Source organism: Pelophylax lessonae (assembly GCF_965119305.1).
Source record: "Pelophylax lessonae genome assembly, chromosome: 4".
NCBI lineage: Eukaryota > Metazoa > Chordata > Amphibia > Anura > Ranidae > Pelophylax > Pelophylax lessonae.
Window position 1 is genome coordinate 478,974,466 of NC_138771.1, and position 22,971 is coordinate 478,997,436.

The following is a 22,971-nucleotide window of genomic DNA, read 5'->3' on the forward strand; positions in this document are numbered from 1 at the left end:
TGCTATTTTTGCAAAATTGATGCTCTTTTTTTGTATATAGCGCGTGATCAAAAAATCGCACAGGTGATCAAATACCACCAAAAGAAAGCTCTGTTTGTGGGAAAAAAAGGACGCCAAATTCGTTTAGATACAGCGTCGCACGACCGCGCAATTGTCCGTTAAAGTCACGCAGTGCCGAATCGCAAAATACCCCCTGGTGGGAATGGGGGTAAAATCTTCCGGGGCTTAAGTGGTTAAATCAGACTGGGGTTTCAAGATGTGCTGTTCAAGCTCCTTTGAAGAAGCACAAAGAAACTGGCAATGCTAAGGACATTAGATGACAGGGACCTGTGTGTGTCCCAGAAGGCAGCAGGGGGAAGGAAGAGGGGCCGGAAATGTCGTAGGTCCCTGATCGGCCATCTTACTCAGAAGTGGGAGAAGGTACTTGTCAAAACCAGGTACCCGCTCCTCCCTCCACCCCCAAAAAGTGCCAAATGTGGCAGTGGAGGGGGGGGGGGGGGTGTGAAGAAGTAAAGCTTCCCCTTTTGGGTGGAGCTCAGCTTTACGTCTACAATTTTAGCCTCATATTATGAATGAAGAATACAGGCAGACTCCCCCATCTAAATGCATCCCACCCCAGCCATTTTAATTTAATTAAATAATGAATTTAAATTTAATTTAAATTGCGCACGCCAGTGCAACAGCCTCAAACAACGTAACGTTTACTATCCATAGGCAATGCTTTAAAAGCCTTTATATGTTACCACTTTAGATTTACAGAGTGGGTCTGGTGCTAGAATTACTGCCCATGATCCAATTTTTGCCATGATAACTCACATGTGTGGGACGATCTCTGTTTGCATGCGTGCGGGACCGACATGCGTGTTCACATTTGTGTGTAAACATGGGAGGACGGGGGCACTTACATTTTTCAAATTATTTATTTATTTATTTTATTTTTTTTCATTTTTACACTTTTTAGCACTTTTATTGCTCTCACAAGGAATGTAAACATCCTTGTGACAGCAATAGGCATGTGACAAGTACTCTTTATGGAGAGATCTGGGGTCTATAAGACCCCAAATCCCTCCTATGTACTTGATTGGTGTTTTTGAATGCTTTTGTTTTTTAAAAACTGGCACCAATGGTTCCTGAAGAAACCGGAAGTGATGTCAGGTCATCACTTCTCTTCGGTTTATTGTTATGAACAGCTGAGCAAAGCCAACCATCTCGGGTCTCCTGGTGGGATGGGAGAACTGTGGATTACTAGTACTACAGAGCCTACTGGTATAAAAAACTATACCTGGTTGATGCCTGCAGCTGCAGGCATAATTCTGGTACAGACACCCCCTTGAAAGATGCCGTCCCAGGCAAACGCCTTGTTTGCCTCGTGGTAGATAAACCACTTCATCTAAGGACACTAGCAAAAACTAAGGCTTGCTGAGAGTGGGTAGAGTTGTAAAAGGGTATGTTCCAGCAGATTTTTTTTTTTTGCAAGTGTCCAATCACTTGAAAGTAGCTGCATATAACCCATGGGTAAAGACTAAACATCCTGTGTCTTTTACTGTACGATTAAAAAGAAGATTACGTCTGGAGGTTCTAAAGATTCCAGTAGACTGCAGCAATCCAGAATTGGGGGGGGGGAGGGGGTGCTTTAGGTCAGGTTGGTTGATCACAAGGATAGCTCTACTTTCTCGTAAAATACAGTTTACTTTTAATGACCAATTTCCCCCAAAACAAATACAATTTGGTTATAGGTAGACAATGATGGGCAGAATCACCCACCAGATTCTTATACTGTATCTTTTGAGGACTCTCTTGGCAGAATCTCATTGCAAAATTGCTAATTCTACCTCCATCCTCAACCCTTACAAAAACAATCAAAATAATCACTTTCTTACTTCTGGATTCTGTGTGTAAAACCCAGAGGCAACTGTGTGACAGCCTTGTATTAGTTTCAACAGGAGACCAAGGCTAAGACTAGTAATATACCGCTAGAGACCCCAGGAAGAAACCAATGAGTGATGTACATGAGAGAATATATTTCATCACAGTTTAAAATGAAGACAACATGACACAAAGGGTATCTAAATATCTATATTTTGTATAGTGATACAAGTGATGATAACAGGAACATTGACTTTAGAGCATAATCATTTTTGTTGATGTAGTTTCAATAAAGCAAACCTGATATATGCATATTAACCGCTTGCCGACCACCGCAAGTAGATTTACTGCGGTGGTCAGCCCCTGCCAGGCAGAGTGACGTTAATTAACGTCACTAGCCTGGGAGGGTCTGGGGAGCGAGCGCGCGCCCGCGGATGCGCGCTCCCGCTCCCGCGCGGTCACGGACCCCCCGGCACGTGTGACCAGTGGACCCGAGGTCACTCGGCGATCGTCGGGGGAGAGGGAGAAAGGCAGGCAGCTTGTGTAAACAAGCTGCCTGTCATTCTCCTCGGTGTAAAGACACTGATCACACGGATCTAGTATGTAGATCCGTTGATCAGTGTCCTTACAGCTCAAGCCACAGCCAATCACAGTAGAAAGCATGCCCCTAGGGACACACACAGCCCCTCCCTCCCAAATAAAGTTAACCCCTTCACTACCAGTGTATTTTTACATTAACAGTGCATATATATAGCACTGATTACTGTAGAAATGTCACTGGTAACCCCAAAAGTGTCAAAAATGTCAGTCAAGGGTCCGATCTGTCCGCCACAATGTCGCAGTACCGCAAAAAAAATCGCAGATCGCCGCCATTACGCGTTAAAAAAAAAAACAACAAAAATGACAAAAATCTTTCCCTTTGTTAGTAAACGCGATAACTTTTGCGCAAACCAATAAAAATACGCTTTTTGCGATTTTTTTTACCAAACATAGGTAGGATAAAACAAATTGGCCGAAAATGTTAAAAAATTTAGATTTTTACATTTTTTTTGGGGGAATTTCATATAAAAAAATGTGAAAAATATTGCTATTTTTGCAAAATTGTCGCTCTTTTTTTGTTTATAGCGCGTGATCAAAAAATCGCACAGGTGATCAAATACCACCAAAAGAAAGCTCTGTTTGTGGGGAAAAAAAGGACGTCAAATTTGTTTAGGTACAGCGTCGCACGACCGCGCAATTGTCCGTTAAAGTCACGCAGTGCCGAATCGCAAAATACCCCCTGGTCTTTTAGCAGGAAAATCCTCCGGGGCTTAAGTGGTTAATATATTGTATAAAAAACAATATGGTTGAAGAGTAGGCAAATAGTGCCTGCAAGTACCTTTTAAATCATCCAAAAGGTTTTTCAGCAGCTCCATCCTGAACAGTTTAAGCTGACCATACACTGAGCGCATTTTGACCAGTTGAACCAGCCTAAGTTGAATCAGTGAATGGAACTGTTGGCACTACCGGTATTCTGCCTGCCATTCTTAGATTGAAAAAAAATTGACAGTTGAACAGGACCTGCATCCAATGGGATATATGCTTTCAGAATGCCCGAACAGTGCCCACAATACCTGCAGCAGGAGATTTGTTTCCATTCATGCTGTAGTGTAGAGGATTCTCCTTGTTGAATGAAAGAAATCTATGGCTTTATCGCCAGCTTTATCACTTAGGGTTGTCAGCTTAAAGCCAGTCATATACATTTAGATTTATGATGGTGTTGAACAAGAGAAATCAATTCATTTTTTCTTCTCAATTCCTTTTCAGTATGGATGGAGGAATATCTACTGTTGGCTATTGTATTTAGACAGTCGAGCACTCACACTTGTCTGAATACACAAGCAGGGACAAGTGTGTCCAGAAAGCGGGCTCCATTAAAACTTGACAACTCAAGAGCACTTTCAGGTACCTTTTTAAAAAAAATTATAGGTTTCCTATAATTTCCTTATCTACAGTGCCTTGCGAAAGTATTCGGCCCCCTTGGACTTTGCAACCTTTTGCCACATTTCAGGCTTCAAACATAAAGATATAAAACTGTAATTTTTTGTGAAGAATCAACAACAAGTAGGACACAATCATGAAGTGGAACGAAATTTATTGGATATTTCAAACTTTGTTAACAAATAAAAAATGGAAAAGTTGTGCGTGCAAAATTATTCAGCCCCTTTACTTTCAGTGCAGCAAACTTTCTCCAGAAGTTCAGTGAGGATCTCTGAATGATCCAATGTTGACCTAAATGACTAATGATGATAAATAGAATCCACCTGTGTGTAATCAAGTCTCCGTATAAATGCACCTGCACTGTGATAGTCTCAGAGGTCTGTTAAAAGCACAGAGAGCATCATAAAGAACAAGGAACACACCAGGCAGGTCTGAGATACTGTTGTGGAGAAGTTTAAAGCCAGATTTGGATACAAAAAGATTTCCCAAGCTTTAAACAGTACTTAAAGGGAAATTGTGGCCTTTGTATTTTTTAAGCAGTGTATACAGGAAGACAGTCATATTCAATCATTTCATATGCAGTGCTACACAGTGACTGCTTCAGTGCAAGTTTATGGGTCAGCTCTGACTGACTGAAATCAGTGCGCAGTTAGTCATTGTTGAATATAAAAGCTAAGGGGCATGTTTATTATAACGCAGTGAATGTGACATTCACCAAACGTTTACTGTAGGTGCATTAATCACTGTAATTTAAAACACATGCACCAGGAGGATTCACCTGCAGTGAATGTTTGATGAACGTCACAAGCACTGCTTTATAAATATGCCCCTAATTGATTATATTCATATTTATATATCTAATAGAGAGATAATCTACAAATCTGTATAAGTAATAAAGCAATAGAAATACAGTACAGCAGGCAAACTACAACAAAAAAGTGTCTGCAGTCAAAAAATTTTCTGTTGTGTTGGAAGAATTAGGTAAGGGTTAAGACCCACGTTCCAAACCTATTGCTCTGTTTGTTGCCTCTGGGTAGGACAGAATGTGAGGGAAAGGCAACTCGACAGGTTTTTTTTTTTTTTCTTGCTGTGTTCCTGCTAGAGAAATTTCACTTCCTGTTGCAGTGGTCATTGTTACTTGAACAGGACATGAAGGGAAATTCTCCCAAGGGCAACACTGACCACAATAAATAGAAAACTAATATAGATTCTAAATTTTCCATTTTCTTGCATAATGCCAGTTACATTACTTCCTATTTTACGTTGACAACACTAATCCACTGCCTAGCAGTTAGCACCTGGGTTGTCACCCCACTGTGTACTCTCATTCAGTTAAAGATCAGGCTGCCTTTTAGGTATTTTTAGATAAACCACCCAATGTTCAACTTAAAAGCTTGAATCACACCTATGCATGTTGTGTTTGAGAGTTTCTGGTTTCTGTGGTGCTTTTTGCTGTTCCTTCCACGGTTTTACCACGATTTTGCAGCGATTATTATTTTGTCTTTTAATGCTTTTTTTTGGGGCGGGGGGGGGGGGGGGGATTTGTTGTTGGGCAGATTTAAAGATGCAAATCACGGCAAAGTCACGGTAAATACACACTACATGCTCTTCTGCAGCTTCTCTATTGAAGTCTATTGAACCAAAAAAGCAAAAAAAAGCACCGTTTTGCGTTTAGAAAAGACCCTTTCCAAAAACACAGAGGCACAGAAATGCATTGATGTGAATGTGTTCCATAGGAACCCATGTTAGAAAAATGTCCTGCATTTCTGCAAAAAGCATGAAAAAACGCATTGGTGTGAATGGAGCCTAATGCCCCATACACACGTGCAGATTATCCGCAGACTTTTGTCTGCAGACTTACCTTTTCTATGTAGTGCAAGGGCCTGCCGGATTGCATACAAATTGAAAGTGTTTAGGTTTGACCTCATATTATATGGTTTTGGTAAGTCTGCAGACAAAAGTCTGCAGATAATCTGCACGTGTGTATGGGGCATAAGAGATTCACACAGCAAGTTGTCAATGTGAGGCAATTACTGTACAGCGTGTATACTTTGAGGAAAGTTGCCGAGAATTCTAAAACATAGAATATGGATTTACTTTAAGGTAAACTTTAGAATACTATCTGAAAAATATGCTCACATTCTCTTTAAAAAAAACTTTATTTTCTACTGTGCATGGATACCTCTAGAAAAGCAGATTCAGGGATTTGGACATAAAGATAAACAATATGTAATAATCACAAATTATGGTAGTCTTTGGGAGATTGTTGCAGATCTTCAAAATCTTTATTTTCTTCTTTTCTGTAACAAAAAAATGAGTATAAAATTTAATTGTTGAAGCTGAATGGAACACATCACAACATACAGAAAAAAGGTTACCACAAACTGTGCCGCTGTGTGCATTAGAGCAAGAACAAGGCCTAATCAGAAACTATTTACACAGTAATCCTCAGGTATACAGATATTTATGAAACATTGCAGCTGTACTTACCTGTACATGCAAAAGCTGTGGTGCCTGCTTTCAGAGTGAGGTAATAATGTCACCATAGGTGCCTGGGCACACCCTAATCACCCTGTGTGGCACAGATTTGCTCTGTTTAGGCCCCTAATATTTCACCAAAGCCCTCTAATGGGGCTCCTATAAAAACTGTAAAAATATTATTTAAAAAATAAAATTGTAAAAAATAAAATAATAAAAAACGACTTACACCGTCCACTGCTCTACTGACACTGTCAGTATATATTATTGTGGTAGGGGCTATCTACAGTGCTTGCTAAAAATAAATGTGCAAAATGTGCAAATAATATCCACAATTGTGCAGATGTGCAAGGAATATTGTGCAAACAATATAATATAAGTGAATATGATCCCAATAATTTCATAAAGTTGTGTATATATATAAAAATGATAAATCATATAAACTGTATCAAATTATGACATAAAATCTATAAATGTTTAAATCATAGGTCGGCAACCCGCGGCTCCGGAGCCGCATGCGGCTCTTTAGAACCATTGCCGAGGCTCCGGGGGGCGGATGCTAGCGAGGGGAGGAGGCGCACTGTGCGCCCCCCGACACTCCCCACTGTACTGGCTGTGACGTTGCGTGGGGGGCAGTGCGTGCACTAGTCACGCACCGTCCCGACGTCACCTTCCCGCCCACTGTCAGAGAGGAGGGCAGCGGCGCGCATGCAGGTCTAGTCGAGGAGGAAGAAGACGTCCGTCCAGACTCCCGTCAGCAGCAGCACGCCAGGCACCAGTGTGAGGTAAGTGAAGTGATGCCTCAGGGGGGGGGGGCCCACACACTGCATTGAAGGGGGCACGCACGCACGCTGGTCTCTGCATTGAAAGGGGCATGTATGCTGGTCACTACATTGTAAGGGGCATGTATGCTGGTCACTACATTGTAAGGGGCATGTATGCTGGTCACTACATTGTAAGGGGCATGTTCAGTGCCTTGCGAAAGTATTCGGCCCCCTTGAACTTTTCGACCTTTTGCCACATTTCAGGCTTCAAACATAAAGATATAAAACTGTAATTTTTTGTGAAGAATCAACAACAAGTGGGACACAATCATGAAGTGGAACGAAATTTATTGGATATTTCAAACTTTGTTAACAAATAAAAAACTGAAAAATTGGGCGTGCAAAATTATTCAGCCCCTTTACTTTCAGTGCAGCAAACTCTCTCCAGAAGTTCAGTGAGGATCTCTGAATGATCCAATGTTGACCTAAATGACTAATGATGATAAATAGAATCCACCTGTGTGTAATCAAGTCTCCGTATATATGCACCTGCACTGTGATAGTCTCAGAGGTCCGTTTAAAGCACAGAGAGCATCATGAAGAACAAGGAACACACCAGGCAGGTCCGAGATACTGTTGTGGAGAAGTTTAAAGCCGGATTTGGATACAAAGAGATTTCCCAAGCTTTAAACATCCCATGAAATGGAAGGAGTATCAGACCACTGCAAATCTACGAAGACCAAGTATAAAAGCAGTAATCGGCAAAAAAAGGTTTTTGAATTCCGTGACTGTATAATGCACCTATGCAGAGTGGCGAGCGGAGGTACGCCGCTCTGCATAGGTGCATTATACAGTCATGGAATTCAAAAACCTTTTTTGCCGATTACTGCTTTTTAGCTTGTTTTATACTTGGATTTTATGGGAATAAACCCCTTTTTTAAAAACGGTATCACACTATTTGGAGCCTTTTTTATCTTCCCTTTTAAATAACATCATATGCTGTCTTATGGAGCGGTGAAGAGGAATTACCACCAGCACAGCCAGGAAGCAGCACTAGGGTACTTAACAACAAGCGTGAGTGGTCTATGGTCTATGGTCTATGAATGGCATATGAGACCCACTATATCTGGTAAGTTACCTATTTTTTAAATCATATCACAGAAGAAAGGAAATCAGCACCTGCACTTTATAATAATAAGTCACCAAAACTGTGGATTTATATCACTGAGCACTTTCACTATATCATCTAGTTTCCTGAAGCAAGAAATAACGATAACACCAAAAATTTGACTTTTTCACTTTCACTTGTTTATTTAAACATTTATAGATTTTATGTCATAATTTCATACGGTTTATATGATTTATCATTTATATATATATATATATATATATATACACACACAACTTTATGAAATTATTGGGATCACATTCACTTATATTATATTGTTTGCACAATATTCTTTGCACATCTGCACAATTGTGGATATTATTTGCACATTTGCACATTTATTTTTAGCAAGCGCTGTAGATAGCCCCTACCAGGACTATTCCTTTTTATACATGATTTTATACTACTGCTGCTGCTATACTTATAGATAAATTTTAAACATCTTATATATATAAAAAATCCTAGGCGCGGGGAGTACATTTTTTTAAGTGTTACTTTTTATATAAAGTATATATTATTATTATTATTATTATATAGCGTCAACAGTTTACGCAGTGCTTTACAACTTGAAGGTAGACAGTACAAATACAATACACTTTAATACAATAGGAATCAGAGGGCCCTGCTTGTTAGACCGTACAAGAATATATACTGTATACACAAGCACACACGTGTTTGAGCTTTGGGGTGCACACCCTAATGCAATAGGCTGGTCACACCTATGCATGTCATTCTGGATTCTGATAACAAAGCACCAGATTTTTTGCATGTACATGCAGCCAGGTAATTGGGAATGGAGGTCTGGTTTCTAGGTAGGTTGTTACACATACATAAAAAAACACTAGACTACCAATATATCAAATAAATGCTTTTTATGAACTCCCAAACCTGAAGCCTTTAGGCTTAAGGGTTGAAAACCTCAGGGCTAAAAACAAAAATGGTTTTAGATCTGGAGGCCCCCTGCTGCAGTGGGGCTTTTTCCTATATGTTTAAGGGCCCCTTCACAATTGTGTCTTGCAGCAATAAACAGTAAAACAAGCACATTCCTGCAATGCATGGCAACACACTTGCTCTATGTGCAGTGCATTGTGTTGTAATTTATTGTGATGATGCTCTAATGCTCTGTACAGCAGAGTGAAGAGCATGATGCACAGCAGCACAACACACATACAAGGAATTGTGGATCATGGCAGTCCGTGGATAATTATGGGCTGTCTGAATGCAACACACATGCACCAACACACCTCAACCGATTGCTTGAGCGTGAATGGGCCCTATAGCAGCCCTTCTGGGGCCAACAATGCTAAAAGCCTATACAATCAATAAAGTAGAAGTGAGCTGTAAATCAAATATGTAGCAGCTGGCACCTAAAATACAACCTCCAAATAATCATATAAAATCAAATATAGTTCAGCCCTTTCCAATGAAAAACAGTAAAATATTTTGGCATCACCTTTACTCCCCTCCAAAAGCTACTATATCTCACATAGACCTCACATCTTTTCTTAATGAAATGGCCTTGCCATCCTTAAAGCCTGCTCAACGGGAAGCCCTAGGCACTGACATTACGGCCCTTTTCGGATGTAGCAGTTCCGTATCTAACTTCTGTCTTCAATAGCATTAAGCAAGGTGAAACCTTACCCAAAACCATGTTACAGCCCTCTATTGTAATGATTCCCAAGCCAGACAAAGACACTGAAACCTGGACCAACTTCTGCCAATCTCACTCCTCAAAGTCGAATTTAAAAATCTTAGCCAGGGGACTAAATCACGTATTACACTGTTTGATCCATAAAGATCAGGTAGGCTTTGTGCCCATTAGGCAAGCTGCGGACAATGTTCATCACATGCTCCTCCTCACCTACATGGCACATCGTCGAACTAACCAACTAATGCTGCTTTCCCTAAACATTTGGAAAGCATTGACACCCTATCCTGGACCTATCTAAAAGCGGCTCTGACCCACAGAGGCATAGAAGACCCTTTCCTACAATGAATAGCTGCTCTATATAGTGATCCCTCAGCTACTGTGAAATACATGGGACATGCTTCGCCCTCCTTCCCTATAGCCTGGGACACTTGCCAGGGATGCCCCCTCTCTCTACTTCTCTTTATTATTGCCCTGGAACATTTGGCCGCACACATCCGCCTGAGCCCCGACATCAAAGGCATTGAATTGGCTGGTGTACATCACAAGCTCGCCATGATATTTTAATGTATATCACTTCTCCACATACTACGCTGCCCAATTTGTTATCTCTGTCAGATAACTCCTCCTCCCTCTCAGGCCTTTATGTAAATCAGGCAAAGTCCCGTGCCTTGAACATATCTCTGGCGGATGACGCTCTCCAGACGGCACAGGAACATTTTTCTTCCCAAAGGTCTGATTCCACCCCCTACCCCGGATATATGCGATAAAGATGACCCTTCTGCCTAAACTGTTATATCCATTCAGGGTTCTGCCTGTTCCCAGTCCCCCCCCCCCCCCCCCCCCCATGAGCTGCTGTCTTTGCAACGCCTTCTCTTTAAAATTTTCTGGGGCCTGACCAAACCGCGGTTAAACAGAAACTTACTCTACAAGACCCAGGGAGGGTTGGGCATGCCGAACATAACCTACTACTATAAGGCAGCCCAGTTAGCTCCTCTAGCCCAACTGTTTGCAGGAAAGGCCGCACCCCTTTGGACCTTTATTGATGTAGTAGATGCAGACCCGGTCCAGCTCTCCTCTATACCCTGTCGCAACTCCACCCTAAACCTTTAAAACCTGTCTTATCCCACACCCTTGCGGTGTGGGACTCTATAAAATTTCAGCTCAAATGATATCACCACACCTCTCTCTTCTAGAGATATTTAACTGTCCCTTAGCCCCCCCGGTCTTGAGAGTTTCGGAGTTATCAGCAGTTGTGTAGTAAGGGCCTAACGACAGTTTGGTCTCTTTTATCCTCCAGAGGTATAGTTTCCTTTCAATACCTATACATATGACACTCTGGACTCTGAGAAAGTTCATTATGTCCAAATCTGTCACCTGCTTGAAACCTTGACAAAAAAACCATGATTGGTCTAGGACCATGACGGCATTTGAAACCAGATGCCAGATGTCACCCACCACTCAAGGCCTTATCTCCTTATTGTATAATTCTTTACTAAATAATGCTAATCTGTGTGTCCCATCCTATTGCTCCAATTGGGAAAGGGACCTTGGTGCTACACAAACCCCAGTGACATGGAAAAAAATATGAGAAGCATTATTCCATTCTTCCCTCAATATCATAGTTCTGGAAAGTTCTTTCTCTGTGGTATTTTACCTCAGCCAGAATTGCAAAATGCCTCTCTTCCTATCCCTCTACATGCTTCAGGGGATGTTCATACTTAGGTGATATGAAGCATATATGGTGGACATGCCCTAGGGTTAACAGCCTTTGGTTAAGGGTGTATAACATGGTCAATTCGGTGCTACATATAAATCTACAAAAAGATCCCTGGGAGGCACTCTTACACGAACCAACAGACGATGCCACTAAACGTGAGCACACACTAGTGACCCATATCTTTTCAGCCTCGAAGCAGACAATTGCAAAAGCGTGGAAGATGAGGTAAAAAGTTGGGTGCACGGCACCTTGGTGAATGTGAAACTGACGGCAATATTAACACATACACATGATACATTTTTACACACCTGGCAGCCCTGGCTAGACTACTTCCCATTAGTGCAACCACACACCCGATTTCTAGAACTGTAAACCATTACCATGAGCCAACATATCCATAGAGAACCCCTGGGACAGAGATGGCTTCCTTTTCCTCTCTTCTTTCCCTTCTCCCCTTTTCTCTTTAATTCCCCCCCCCCCTTTTTTTTTTTTTGCTTTTTTTTGATTGTTGTTGTTTTGTGTGACCGTAAGTGGGAACAGCATCCTGTTCTTTTTGTTTTGTAGAAGGTTGCACTGCTCCTGCTAGTACAAAAGCCCTAGCCGAAAAAGTCCTAATAAGAACAAGAATAATATTTATTATTATTCAGCTGAACTTGCATGATTTTTAAACCCGCCCTCAGAGTGAATGAGGGCTAAGGGAGTGCTCCTGATTGTAATAACCTGGATGTGGGGGGGAGTGTGTGTGTGGCCCCCTCAAAATGCATTGGCTTTATTCTGCTATGAAACAATTTTAATATTAGGTTTCCTTGAACTTTTGGATATTTGTTTAGTGCTCTCTTGGATTGTATTTATGTTCAGAAACAGGACAGGAAGACCTTTAATCCACCATCAGTGTAAAAAAATACCACAATATCATCATCGATTGCTATGAAAACTGTCACTGTTCCCGGGAAATACCATTGTATTTGTAGGTGTAAAGTATATGTGAACCATAACAATCCATTTCTTTGAATAGCTCCCTTTTGGTCTGTTAAAAATACAGTTGAAAGAATTTTGTTCTATCTTATTACCTCTATGTGATGAAGATGAGGAGAGTGTGAGATGTTCTGTAGTCCTGTTCTAGGGTGACACCACTGCTCTTTTATAGATACAGTACAATAAGTGAGTGATGCCACCCTAGAACTGAAAATGAGTTACTGCCATGATAACCAGGTATAAACAAAAAAATACATGAAAAAAAAAAAATACAGCCACCATCTTTCTAGGGCCTGGTAAGCTGTAATATCTTCAGCTTTATTCTTGAGTTTATTTACACTTTAACTTGTTTTATGGAAGGCGGAAGGACTGATGCAAATTGTAAAGTCATTGTTTTCTCCACTAAGTCTTTAGTAGATATGGGTGTAACTTGCCTTACATAACAATATAATCCTTGGCTAAGAGTCAACTATTACAGCTGTAAATAATACTGTAAATCATGTTTCCATCAAACTGAATCAGCAAATAAGAAACATGGGTTCTTCTATGCGTGGTCATTTAAGGCCAACTCCATTCAAGCAGCAGCCTACCTGCTGCATTAACAGATCGGAAAACAGAAGGTTGAAACGCTTCTTCACACCCGAACCCAGCCACTATTTAGAGAGGTAAAGATGCGGCTTCAGCCTGTACTCCTCCCGGCTATACTTCCCTGACATGTTTCACCCTGCCTACGGGGCTTAATCATAGAGATTGAAGCATGGCGAAACATGTCAGAGAAGCAGTTCAGGCTGAAGCCGTATTTTTACCTCTCTTAATAGTGGGTGGGTTCTGGTGTGCGTCGTTTCCACCTTCTGTTTTCCAATCTATTTCTGCTAGCCTGGTTGAGCTTGTTTGAACATCAACACCCAATCTTTGCTTTCAGAAAGTCTTGCAGCGCTTTGAGCAGCGCCCTGAGTTTGTGAATATGGGATACCTGCTGCATTCTTTGAATTCTGTAATATAACCCCAGCTTTACTTTTGCCTACTTTGCTAATTCCTATTGTGATTTATTACTCTTGTTTTCTGTATGCCTTCTAAACTAGGACTGTAAACCACAACCTAAGGGGCATATTTGTAAAGCAGTAAATGTTGCTTTCACCAAACATTTATTGGTTAGACACTTAAGGATCACCCGCCCAAAATGTACTATGGGTGGACGGTCTGTGCAGACAAAGCAACATACTGGTACATCGCTGACTGCTTCCAGGCCCACCACCACCTGCTGTGATTGTACACAGCAGGAGTCTGTCAGCAGTTCCCGGCCAATGAGTCATGGCAGGGACCTGCTGATCGGCTGTGTCCAATCACACCCCAGAGCCCTGGGTTGACAATCAACACAGGGCTCTGTACAGAGGGAACGATCTCTCCGTTTCTCCTGCAAAGCAGGGATAAGAAACAAAGAGATCTTTAGTAAAAAGCAACACATTTTACACATTGTTAGGCACACATTTAACCCCTTGATGGTCCTAGATGTTAACCCCTTCCCAGCCAGTGTCATTAGTACAGTAAAGTGTATAGTATTATCACTGATCACTGTTTTAGTCAGTTCCCCTCGAGCGTCAGTTAGTGTCAGGATTGCCCACCGCACTATTGCAGTCCCATTTTAAGTCATTGATCACCATCAATAGTAGTAAAAAAAAAAATCCCAATATATTTACACCATAGTTTGTAGACGCTAGAACTTTCACGCAAATCACTCAATATACACTTATTGGGATTTTTTTTGTTTATATAATTAAAAAAAAACAAAACAGTGGTGATTAAAAGTGACCAATTACCACCAAAAGAAAGCTCTATTTGTGTGAAAAAAATTATATATATTTAGTTTGGGTACAGTGTTGCATGACCACGCAATCACCAGATAAAGTAGCACAGTGCTAAAAAGCAAAAAATGGCCTCGTCATGAAGGGGGTAAAACCTTAACCTCCCTAGTGGTATAATTCTGTCAGGAATTCTGTACCAAAAGCGGTACAATTCTTTGCATGGAAATTTGGCGTTATGTATTAAAGGCCTACAATTCTTAGTAATTACTGACTTAAAACTTACCAAAACAAGACTCTAGTAGACATCCCAGATGTGATGAATTTGAAACACAAACACATGAATTATAATCTAATCAATAATAGAATTTTATTCAATAATGCAATGAAAAATAATGAAATTCAATACACATCCTGAGTGTGAAAAAGTTTGAAGCAGGGCACTAGACAAAGTCCGACGTTGCAATCTGGACAATAGTACCTTGTTTCCTTTCGGACTTTTCTTCCATTGCCTTCTTAGAACAGCAGAGGACGCACATCCTGGTAGGCGCTAACTTTTTTGGGGTGGACGGTACAAAGTCCACAAAATGACGGCCTGTCAGGCGTTCTGGATTGCCAACGTCAACAGCGCGTCGTCCGGGTCTGTTAGCAGATACTGATGATGGTGTCGGGTGGTTGACGAAAATCTGCTCAGCCACCTTCCAGATAAAGTCCGAATGAACAAGGGGTATGGCAGTGTTGGCTTTGTAAAGAATATAGGCATTCCAAAGGCACTGTTTAAGGAGATGCCTAAAAATCTTTTTGTAGTATTTTTTTTGTTGCTTCCGCATCGACGGGTAAAAGGTCATTGCCTGATGGGCTCGGTTGACACCTCCCATCGTGTGATTGTAGTCGATCACGACTTGCGGCTTCAGCATTTCTGTTCCATGTTTTGTGCGGACCATGGCAGTGGAGGTGCTGTGCACGGTGCTCATGAGACACACGTCCTTTTTGTCTCGCCACCGCATTGCCATCATTTTACCCTTTTGAAAGGCAACCATCTCTCCTTTTTTTAGCTTTTTCCTGCTAAACATTGATGGCATGTCCCGCCGGTTTGGCCTAACAGTACCATACCCATCAGTTTTGTTTAGGAGCAAAACTTCATAAAGTTCCAGAGAGGTGTAAAAGTTATCTGTTGTCACGCAATATCCCTGGTTCAAAAGGGGGTCCAGCAGTGAAAGGACAGAGGATGTGGCCATCCCATAGCCGCTGTACTTGGGATTGAACTTTGTACCTTTCCCGGTGTAAATGATAGCATTCCATATATATCCTGTGGACGACTCACAGAGCATGTAAAATTTGATCCCGAACCGCGCTCTTTTGAATGCAATAAATTGGATCCAGCTCAGGCGTCCCTTGTAGGCCATGAGACTTTCGTCCACACTGACATCCCTGTCTGGCACATAGGTCCGCTGGAAGTTGGTGACAACCATTTGGCACACCTCCCAGATTTTTTTGAGTTTGGGCGCAGGATGCGTGGCCTCATCAAACTCCTCGTTGTTGGCAAAATGTAAATTTTTCATGATCAGAGAAAAACGGTACTCGGACATCACTGTGCCAAAAAATGGAGTGGCCAGCATCTTATTGGTGGTCCAATACCATTTCTGGAGATGTTTCCCCACCACCCCCTGAAGGATGATGAGTCCCAGAAACTTCCAGATGTCCTCTTTACTGACCGGTTCCCATTTTCTGGATCGGGAAAATCTGGCGCGCAGCGTAGCGGACTGCTGCTCATGGTAGCGGTTGGTTTCAGCGACTATTTTTAGAATTACCTCCTCATTTAGAAATAACTTCAGGTACGCCAGAGGGTTGTCACTCTCCACGTCAACCTTCATCCCAGGAGATCCAGTGAAACGGAATCTCGGGGGCGCTGCCTGGTCCGCATCGCTGTCTAAAGGGCACCAAGTGCGCACATCACTTAGGTCAGGTGCGGGATCATCGGCGTCACTTTCTGGATCAGTGTCGGTGTCAGAGTCAGATGACAAATCTCAGCACGACTCACTGTTGCTCTGTTCTGCGAGCAGCTCCGTGTCGCTGCCGCTGTCGCTGTCGCAGTCGCTCATCTGATCCAAAAGCGCATATGCAGGACAGCGCTTTTTTTAAGCCATTTTCAAATTATTTTATTTCACACAAATGACAATGGCAAGGGGCACTGAGAGGGCACTGTGACTTTTACCAAAGTGATACAGTGTAATCCTCTCAGATTACACTGTATCACCTCCTTTTTATATGTTTGTGTTTGGTGTTACTTTGAATTTTACTCCCAGTTCCGCTCCCATGCAGCATTGCTGCTGCAGGGAACGGAACCAGGAAGTCCTCCTACCGACAGACGAGCGGCTGGGATCTCGGCTGGCGGTCGCAGCAATGAGAGCTCATCGCTGGATCGCCAGGATAAGGTAAGACACTCCGCTGCGCTCTCTGCACATTCACCCCGAGCGTGACTCGGGGATACCGATAGTAGCAGGAAAATTCTACCCCGAGTCACGCTCGGGGTTACCGCTAGGCTGGTTAAGGAGCTGAGGTGGTTAAGAATCAATCACTGTTATTTAAAACACATGCACCTGGTAGCTTTACCTGAAGTGATTGTTTGGCAAATGTCTGATTCAGTGCTTTATAAATATGCCCCTATGTGTTCCGTACTTTATAGTACTTAAAGACAGAGAATGTACAGTACAGCCTCAGGTGACAATGTGCTGCAGTCCTTCAACTATGTACCTATTAAATTAGGTGGATCGCAGACATATCAACAGGTATATTTGTGTAGCTGCAGGGCTTTTAAAGGGATAAAATATGGAAAAATGCACATGTATTGCGGAGAAACTGCATATATACATATATAAAATACACTGTGCTATCAGAAAATGGTAACATCACATAAAACTGCCTGCACTACTTTTGGCGACTTTGGGGGCGATTTCAATAGACATCTGTGCAGTGAAGTTGCACATATGTCTTTTAAATCGCCCCTGAACGCCCAATGAAATGTGGGTTTGAAGTTGTGTAACTTTCAAGGATAACAATCAATACTTTCATCACCTGAAACTGAGTAATTTGACAAAGTGAGGCATTAAAAGGTCAGCACAGCAATTTAACGATCTGTGGACATATAAAAACAATATATAATTTTTTTGTTTGCAAAGCGAATACCATATGATGAACTGTTGTGAAATGGAGATTTATTTTCTGAAAAAGTTAAGCTATACTTCTGAAGGTCGGCCATTATTACACACTTGGGGGAATTCAAAAAAGTTGCTGCACCACTTTTCTGACATTAATCCCACTTGTTATTGTATTGCTCCAAATTCATTGAGGCCGGATTTTCACTGATGCAAATTGGATGTGATTTTCCCTGCATCCAATTCTTATGACAGGAGACTGTGACCGGCTCTCAATGGAGACGGTCCACACATCTTCGGAGCGGCCGCAGACCACATTGCACAAGTGTCCTGTGTGTCTTTGGCTCTGTTTCAGGTCTGAATTCAGGCAAATAATTTTGGGCCTGATCCATCCCTGAAATAGAGAATAGGGACGCAACGGACTCCTGTTGTGAGCTGCGTCCACGCACATATTGTGAACCCAGCCTGAAGCATCTGCGACACTTTTGTTCTGACAGCGACTCATGCACCAAATTTAGATAGTTCTAAAATGCCCAAAGGACTTTGTAGGACACAATACCATCCTAATGAACTTCCAAACCAGGGTAAACACTCAAGTAGATTTATGGTTCCCATATGAATCCCCACTGGAGATGAAGATGAAGGAAAACAGAAAGAGATCCCAAAATGGTCCATGTAGTTCTCCCCAGGGACTGTTGTCTATCAGGTGTGAGCTTGTTTGGTTTGTGGTGTGCATACCTTTTGGAATATTCAGGGAAGTATTTGTACATCCCTGACCACTGTCACACCCTGTCACCTTCTTGGATGCTTGCCTGTCTGGCTGGCCCCCTCCCCTCCACAGCCCCTGGGGAGAACTACATGGACAGTTTGGGGATCTCTTTCTGTTTTCCTTCATCTTCATCTGCAATGGGGAGTCCTATGGGAACCATGAATCTACTTCACTGTTTACCCTGGTTTGGAAGTTCGTTAGGACTATTATGCACAATTGCATTTATATATGCATCTCCTGAGGAAGCAAGCATTGTCCCGCGAAACACGTAGCTACATTTATCATATTTACATTTAAACCTTGGATTGTCAGTCATACTTTGATTTATGTAACTATGGAAACCTATGCATATATCTATGTACCTATGTCTATCAGAATGGTTTCAATTGTATGTACCAAAGTGTTTAAGATTGAATACATTTTGTACACTTTATACCTTGTGGTTTGTGTCTTACAAAGTCCCTTGGACATTCTTCTTTTTTGTATTCTCACATATTGGGACTAAGACACTTTCATGCCCTTAATATGCCAGCTCTCCTCTGTGGTAGTTCTAAAATGCATCACTTTTACATTGTGGCTCATTAAATGTGCCGCTTCTACATTGTGGTGCATCCAAGCTGCACTTTACTGCAAACGATATGCATATAACTTCAGCTGCCCGATGTATTTCTGTATGTACCACACATTTTGACATTCAGTTTATATTAAAGGTATGCTGGAATATTGGGGAACTACAGAAAGAAAGAGATGGACAACTAAGCTGATAAGAGGCATGGAGGAGCTCAGCAATAAGGAAAGATTAGAGGAACTGAATTTATTGGCTCTGAAGAGGAGGCAACTAAGGGGTGATATGATCGCCATTTATAAATACATAAGTGGTCCATTTGGTGAACCTGGTGTAGAGATATTCCTTTTCAAGTCACTACAGGGGACATGGGGGCACTTTACGTCTGAAGCTAAAGAAATTCACATACATTAAGGTTTCTTCACAGTAATAGCTTTGAAATGTGGAATAGACTCCCTCAAGGACCAATTCTGGTCAGCTCAGTTAATTGTTTTTAAAAAAGAGCTGAAATCATTCCTATATGCAAAAAATATAACCACATTTTAACATTTATAGTTAATAATACCAGGAGTAGCTGATCAAGGGTAAACCCTATTGCCTCCTGGGGGATCAGGAATAAATGTTTTTCCCTGCCTGGAGCAAATTGGATCATTCTTTATTTGTTGGTCTTTCTCTGGACCAACTGTGCATAAAGGATTGGGTATATGGAGTTTTTCTATTTGTTTTTTTTTTTTTTCTGTTGATTGAACTAGATGGAAATGACCTGTTGTTGGCTTAAAACAAACAGCATTTTTGTGGACTAGGTGGTGTCAGCCCTGCCCAGTTATCTTTTACTACTCAACCACTCCTACTCTCCAAACTCTAAAACATAAAGGCCAACTCTGTAGTTCCAAAACTAGGATGACTTCTTGAGATAACACAGGAAGTATAGGTGGGACATCCTTGGGATTGGAGCTATCGAATAGTACCCCGGGATTGCCGCTGCACCCTCAGAATCCCCTCTAAATTACTGATATAATACCATATGGGTGTCTCTGTTCCATGTATTCCTATGTAGGCACTGGGCTGTCTGGGGTGGGAACTGTTTAGGATAATGTGATCAAGCTATTATCTGAGTTTGTGTGATAGAAATTCTGTGTGAATTTCCAATAAAGGCTGTTCCTTCTTGCACCTAAGCTGATCCTGTCTAGTTCTTGGGTGCAATTCCCAGCTATAATCCCTTGTTCCTGTGTTCCAGAGACAACGAAGCAGCTCTCTGGCAGAGATACCCAGTTGGGGTGTCAGGAGTCCATCACAGGGCTTACAAGCCTCTTTCATACATGATCTGGGGTACCACACCTTGACTGTTTAGCTTCCTGCTGCTGAATGCCTCACCCACAAGGATCCAGCACACTGGGAATCTCACTGTATCAACTTCAGACACTTTGCTATAACTCACCCATATTCCACACTGAGAGCCAGCAATGCATTCCAACCCAGGGACAAGAGGACTTTCAACCAGGCAAGCCACCCTCAATACCCCCAGTCCCCATAAGCCACATGCTTTAGAAAGGAGGACCTGTTACCATGTACACTGATACAAAACAGGAAGCATGTAACATGTAAAAGCAAAAGTAAAAAAAAAAAAACCTTTCAAGTAAATAATAATAACTCGCTGTACTCTGTACATGATCATTTCCCTTTAATTAGCAATAGGGAACATTAGAACTGTGCTTAGGCCACCTAATTTATCTTTTATTTGTATTTTGCATAAAAAGAATACAGCTTAATTTAGCATTTTTCTCACAGTGCTTATGGATGGGATTGCACAAGCTTGTCATATGATTTAATGCTGTGCAACCATCCTCTCATGCTCCATTTTATGCAACAGAGAGTAAAGAAAGAGGGCATTAAGAAGATGGTGAGAAAAGAAGGGACTATGCTAAAGTATGCCAGAAAAGGGGCGCAGGTAACAGCATAATACCAAAGCAAGGCAACAGGCAGTTCATCCAAGAGAGAATTAAAACATGTAATCGGTAAGAGGAGGGGGGTGAAAGCAAAGTTATGCTGGAACCACTGGTCTATCTGCTTTGTGTGAATATTGTAAAATGTAAAATAACTTCATCTCTACATGACATAACCACTTACCATCTCTATGCATTACTGGTGTCAAACTTCTTCTTTCTGCCTTCCATTCCAGACATAGCTTCAATGTTCTTACGCCAGTCAGTAACTTCAACATTTTTTTCCTGAAAGAATATAAAAAAATTGACTTAATTATTCCTTCAGCACAGCTACGCACATTTTAAAACAAGGTGCCAACTATATGTAATTTAATGAGAACCAGCCATCCCATTATCCAATGGAGCATCTCAGCAGGCAACAGAGTAATGCCCAGTTGCATAGTGGAACAGAGTAGGAGTGTGCCAAAGATTTTAGAGTTTTAGGACTTTGAAAGGGCAGCTGGGCTTTGGAGTGACTCGATTGTAGAGAGGAAAATTTTGAAATAAAAATGTAAAAAAACATAGTACATTACAGTGTCTGTATTTGAGCACCAAAGTAAAATGATTAGCAAAATCGTAAGCCAGATTCACTTCACATTATATAAGCTTATAAAGGGGGGAAATGGATAAATGTCTCCGGAAAAATACCAAAATCTTTACTGTAGTGATCAACAAATAAAAGCATATACTGCACAGCGAGCACCAGGATATAAAAATGTTAACACGGTTTACTCAGCTAACAGCGCTTAATCATAACATAAAAGGCTTATAAGGGGATTTAGTAATGTTGCAGTCAACTTAGGGTAGGCATGTCCAAAGTCCGGCCCGCGGGCCAAATGTGGCCCCCGGGCTGCTTTAATACGGCCCACAGGTAATTTGGAAAAATACATTGGCATCATTCATGACTATTATTGCTGCCATCATTAATCATCATCGGTGGGTCTCATAGAGCGCTTATATGTTGTTAACCCTTGTGTGACTGATTAGGGAGCACGCATGCTCCGGATTGAGATGAATACATTGTAAAATCTCAGTTAACGTCAGTTGGTCTAAATCAGTTATCAATATATTTGAACACAACATGTATACTTGGTGTTATGTTCCTGTTCATATTTTTTTTTAACTTAAAAGTTGACAGATAACCTTTATTACCAATAATATGTAATGTACTTTACAATGTTCCTGACATATATTTCAGTTTCCTGGATTTTTTTTTCATACTGGCCTTCAGATATGAAAGGCAGAGCGATTTAACATTCGTTTAGATTTGTCATCCATGTGATGAAAGGAAAAGTATGCCGTTTGCAATAAACTTTGCATAAAATAGTTAGTTTGTATTTAATTTGAATAGTCCAAAGGTAAAATGGTCGGCCCTCACGGATGTTCACTTCATCAGATCTGGCCCTCTTTGAAAAAAGTTTGGACACCCCTGACTTAGGGCCTGATATTACACCAAAGGCCTTTCTCTTGCCAGCTGGAGTACTGAACACCCACCCATCCTATGGTATGGAGATAGTGGGTGGGTCTGCGGCATCCCTGTCACAGTTCTGCTCTCGTCCCTACACAGATTTGAAAATCACAATTATGATGGCACTGCTACTTTTACAGCATAATAACTGGATTTCCAAAGGCATAAAATAATTTATTTAAATAGTTTTTTGTGAGTTAAAGCGTAACTCTACTCTTGTTGAGAAAAAAATACTCCCCTTTGGGTGATCTCTGTGTATTGCAGGGATTTTAACAAACTTTGTTGCAGATTTCTTCCTTTTGTTATTCTGAAGAAATCCCTGTTTGTTCCTCTGTGCCCCTGTGCTGAGTGTGCCAAATGGGAGTGGTTTCATAATTATCTATCATCTGTGGCAACTGCAGGGCTCTATTGAGGGAAGCTGCATCCCTTTAGGAGTGTTCCTATTGGGAGTATCTCACCAAAAATGACATTTTTGTTGCAGAGGATGCCTGAAATCTAACTTGTATCTTAGGCAGACTTCTGGGAAAATTGGTGAGCCAATCACACAAGCAGGAAATTATGTTTCTGGGGTGTGGTCAGTATACATTCTGTGTACAGAACACCTCCAGGTAGACATATTGCATTGCATTTCCAG

General features: G+C 41.4%; 1 protein-coding gene across 2 annotated transcripts in view; it reads right to left on the minus strand.

Moving 5' to 3' along the window:
* Positions 1-5,873: 5,873 nt before the first annotated feature.
* The window catches only part of LOC309555048 (troponin I, cardiac muscle-like), a 46,073-nt gene continuing 28,975 nt past the window's right edge, over positions 5,874-22,971 (minus strand). Inside the window, exons 5-6 of one of the 2 annotated variants that reach the window (XM_082256868.1) lie at positions 21,015-21,115; positions 5,874-6,146 (exon numbers count right to left, since the gene is read on the minus strand). In XM_082256868.1, the coding sequence (XP_082112994.1) occupies positions 21,020-21,115 (96 nt within the window). In that variant the 3' untranslated portion in view covers positions 5,874-6,146; positions 21,015-21,019. Of the gene's footprint in view, positions 6,147-21,009; positions 21,116-22,971 lie in introns of those variants that run through there. The other variant, XM_082256867.1, reaches the window with a different exon arrangement.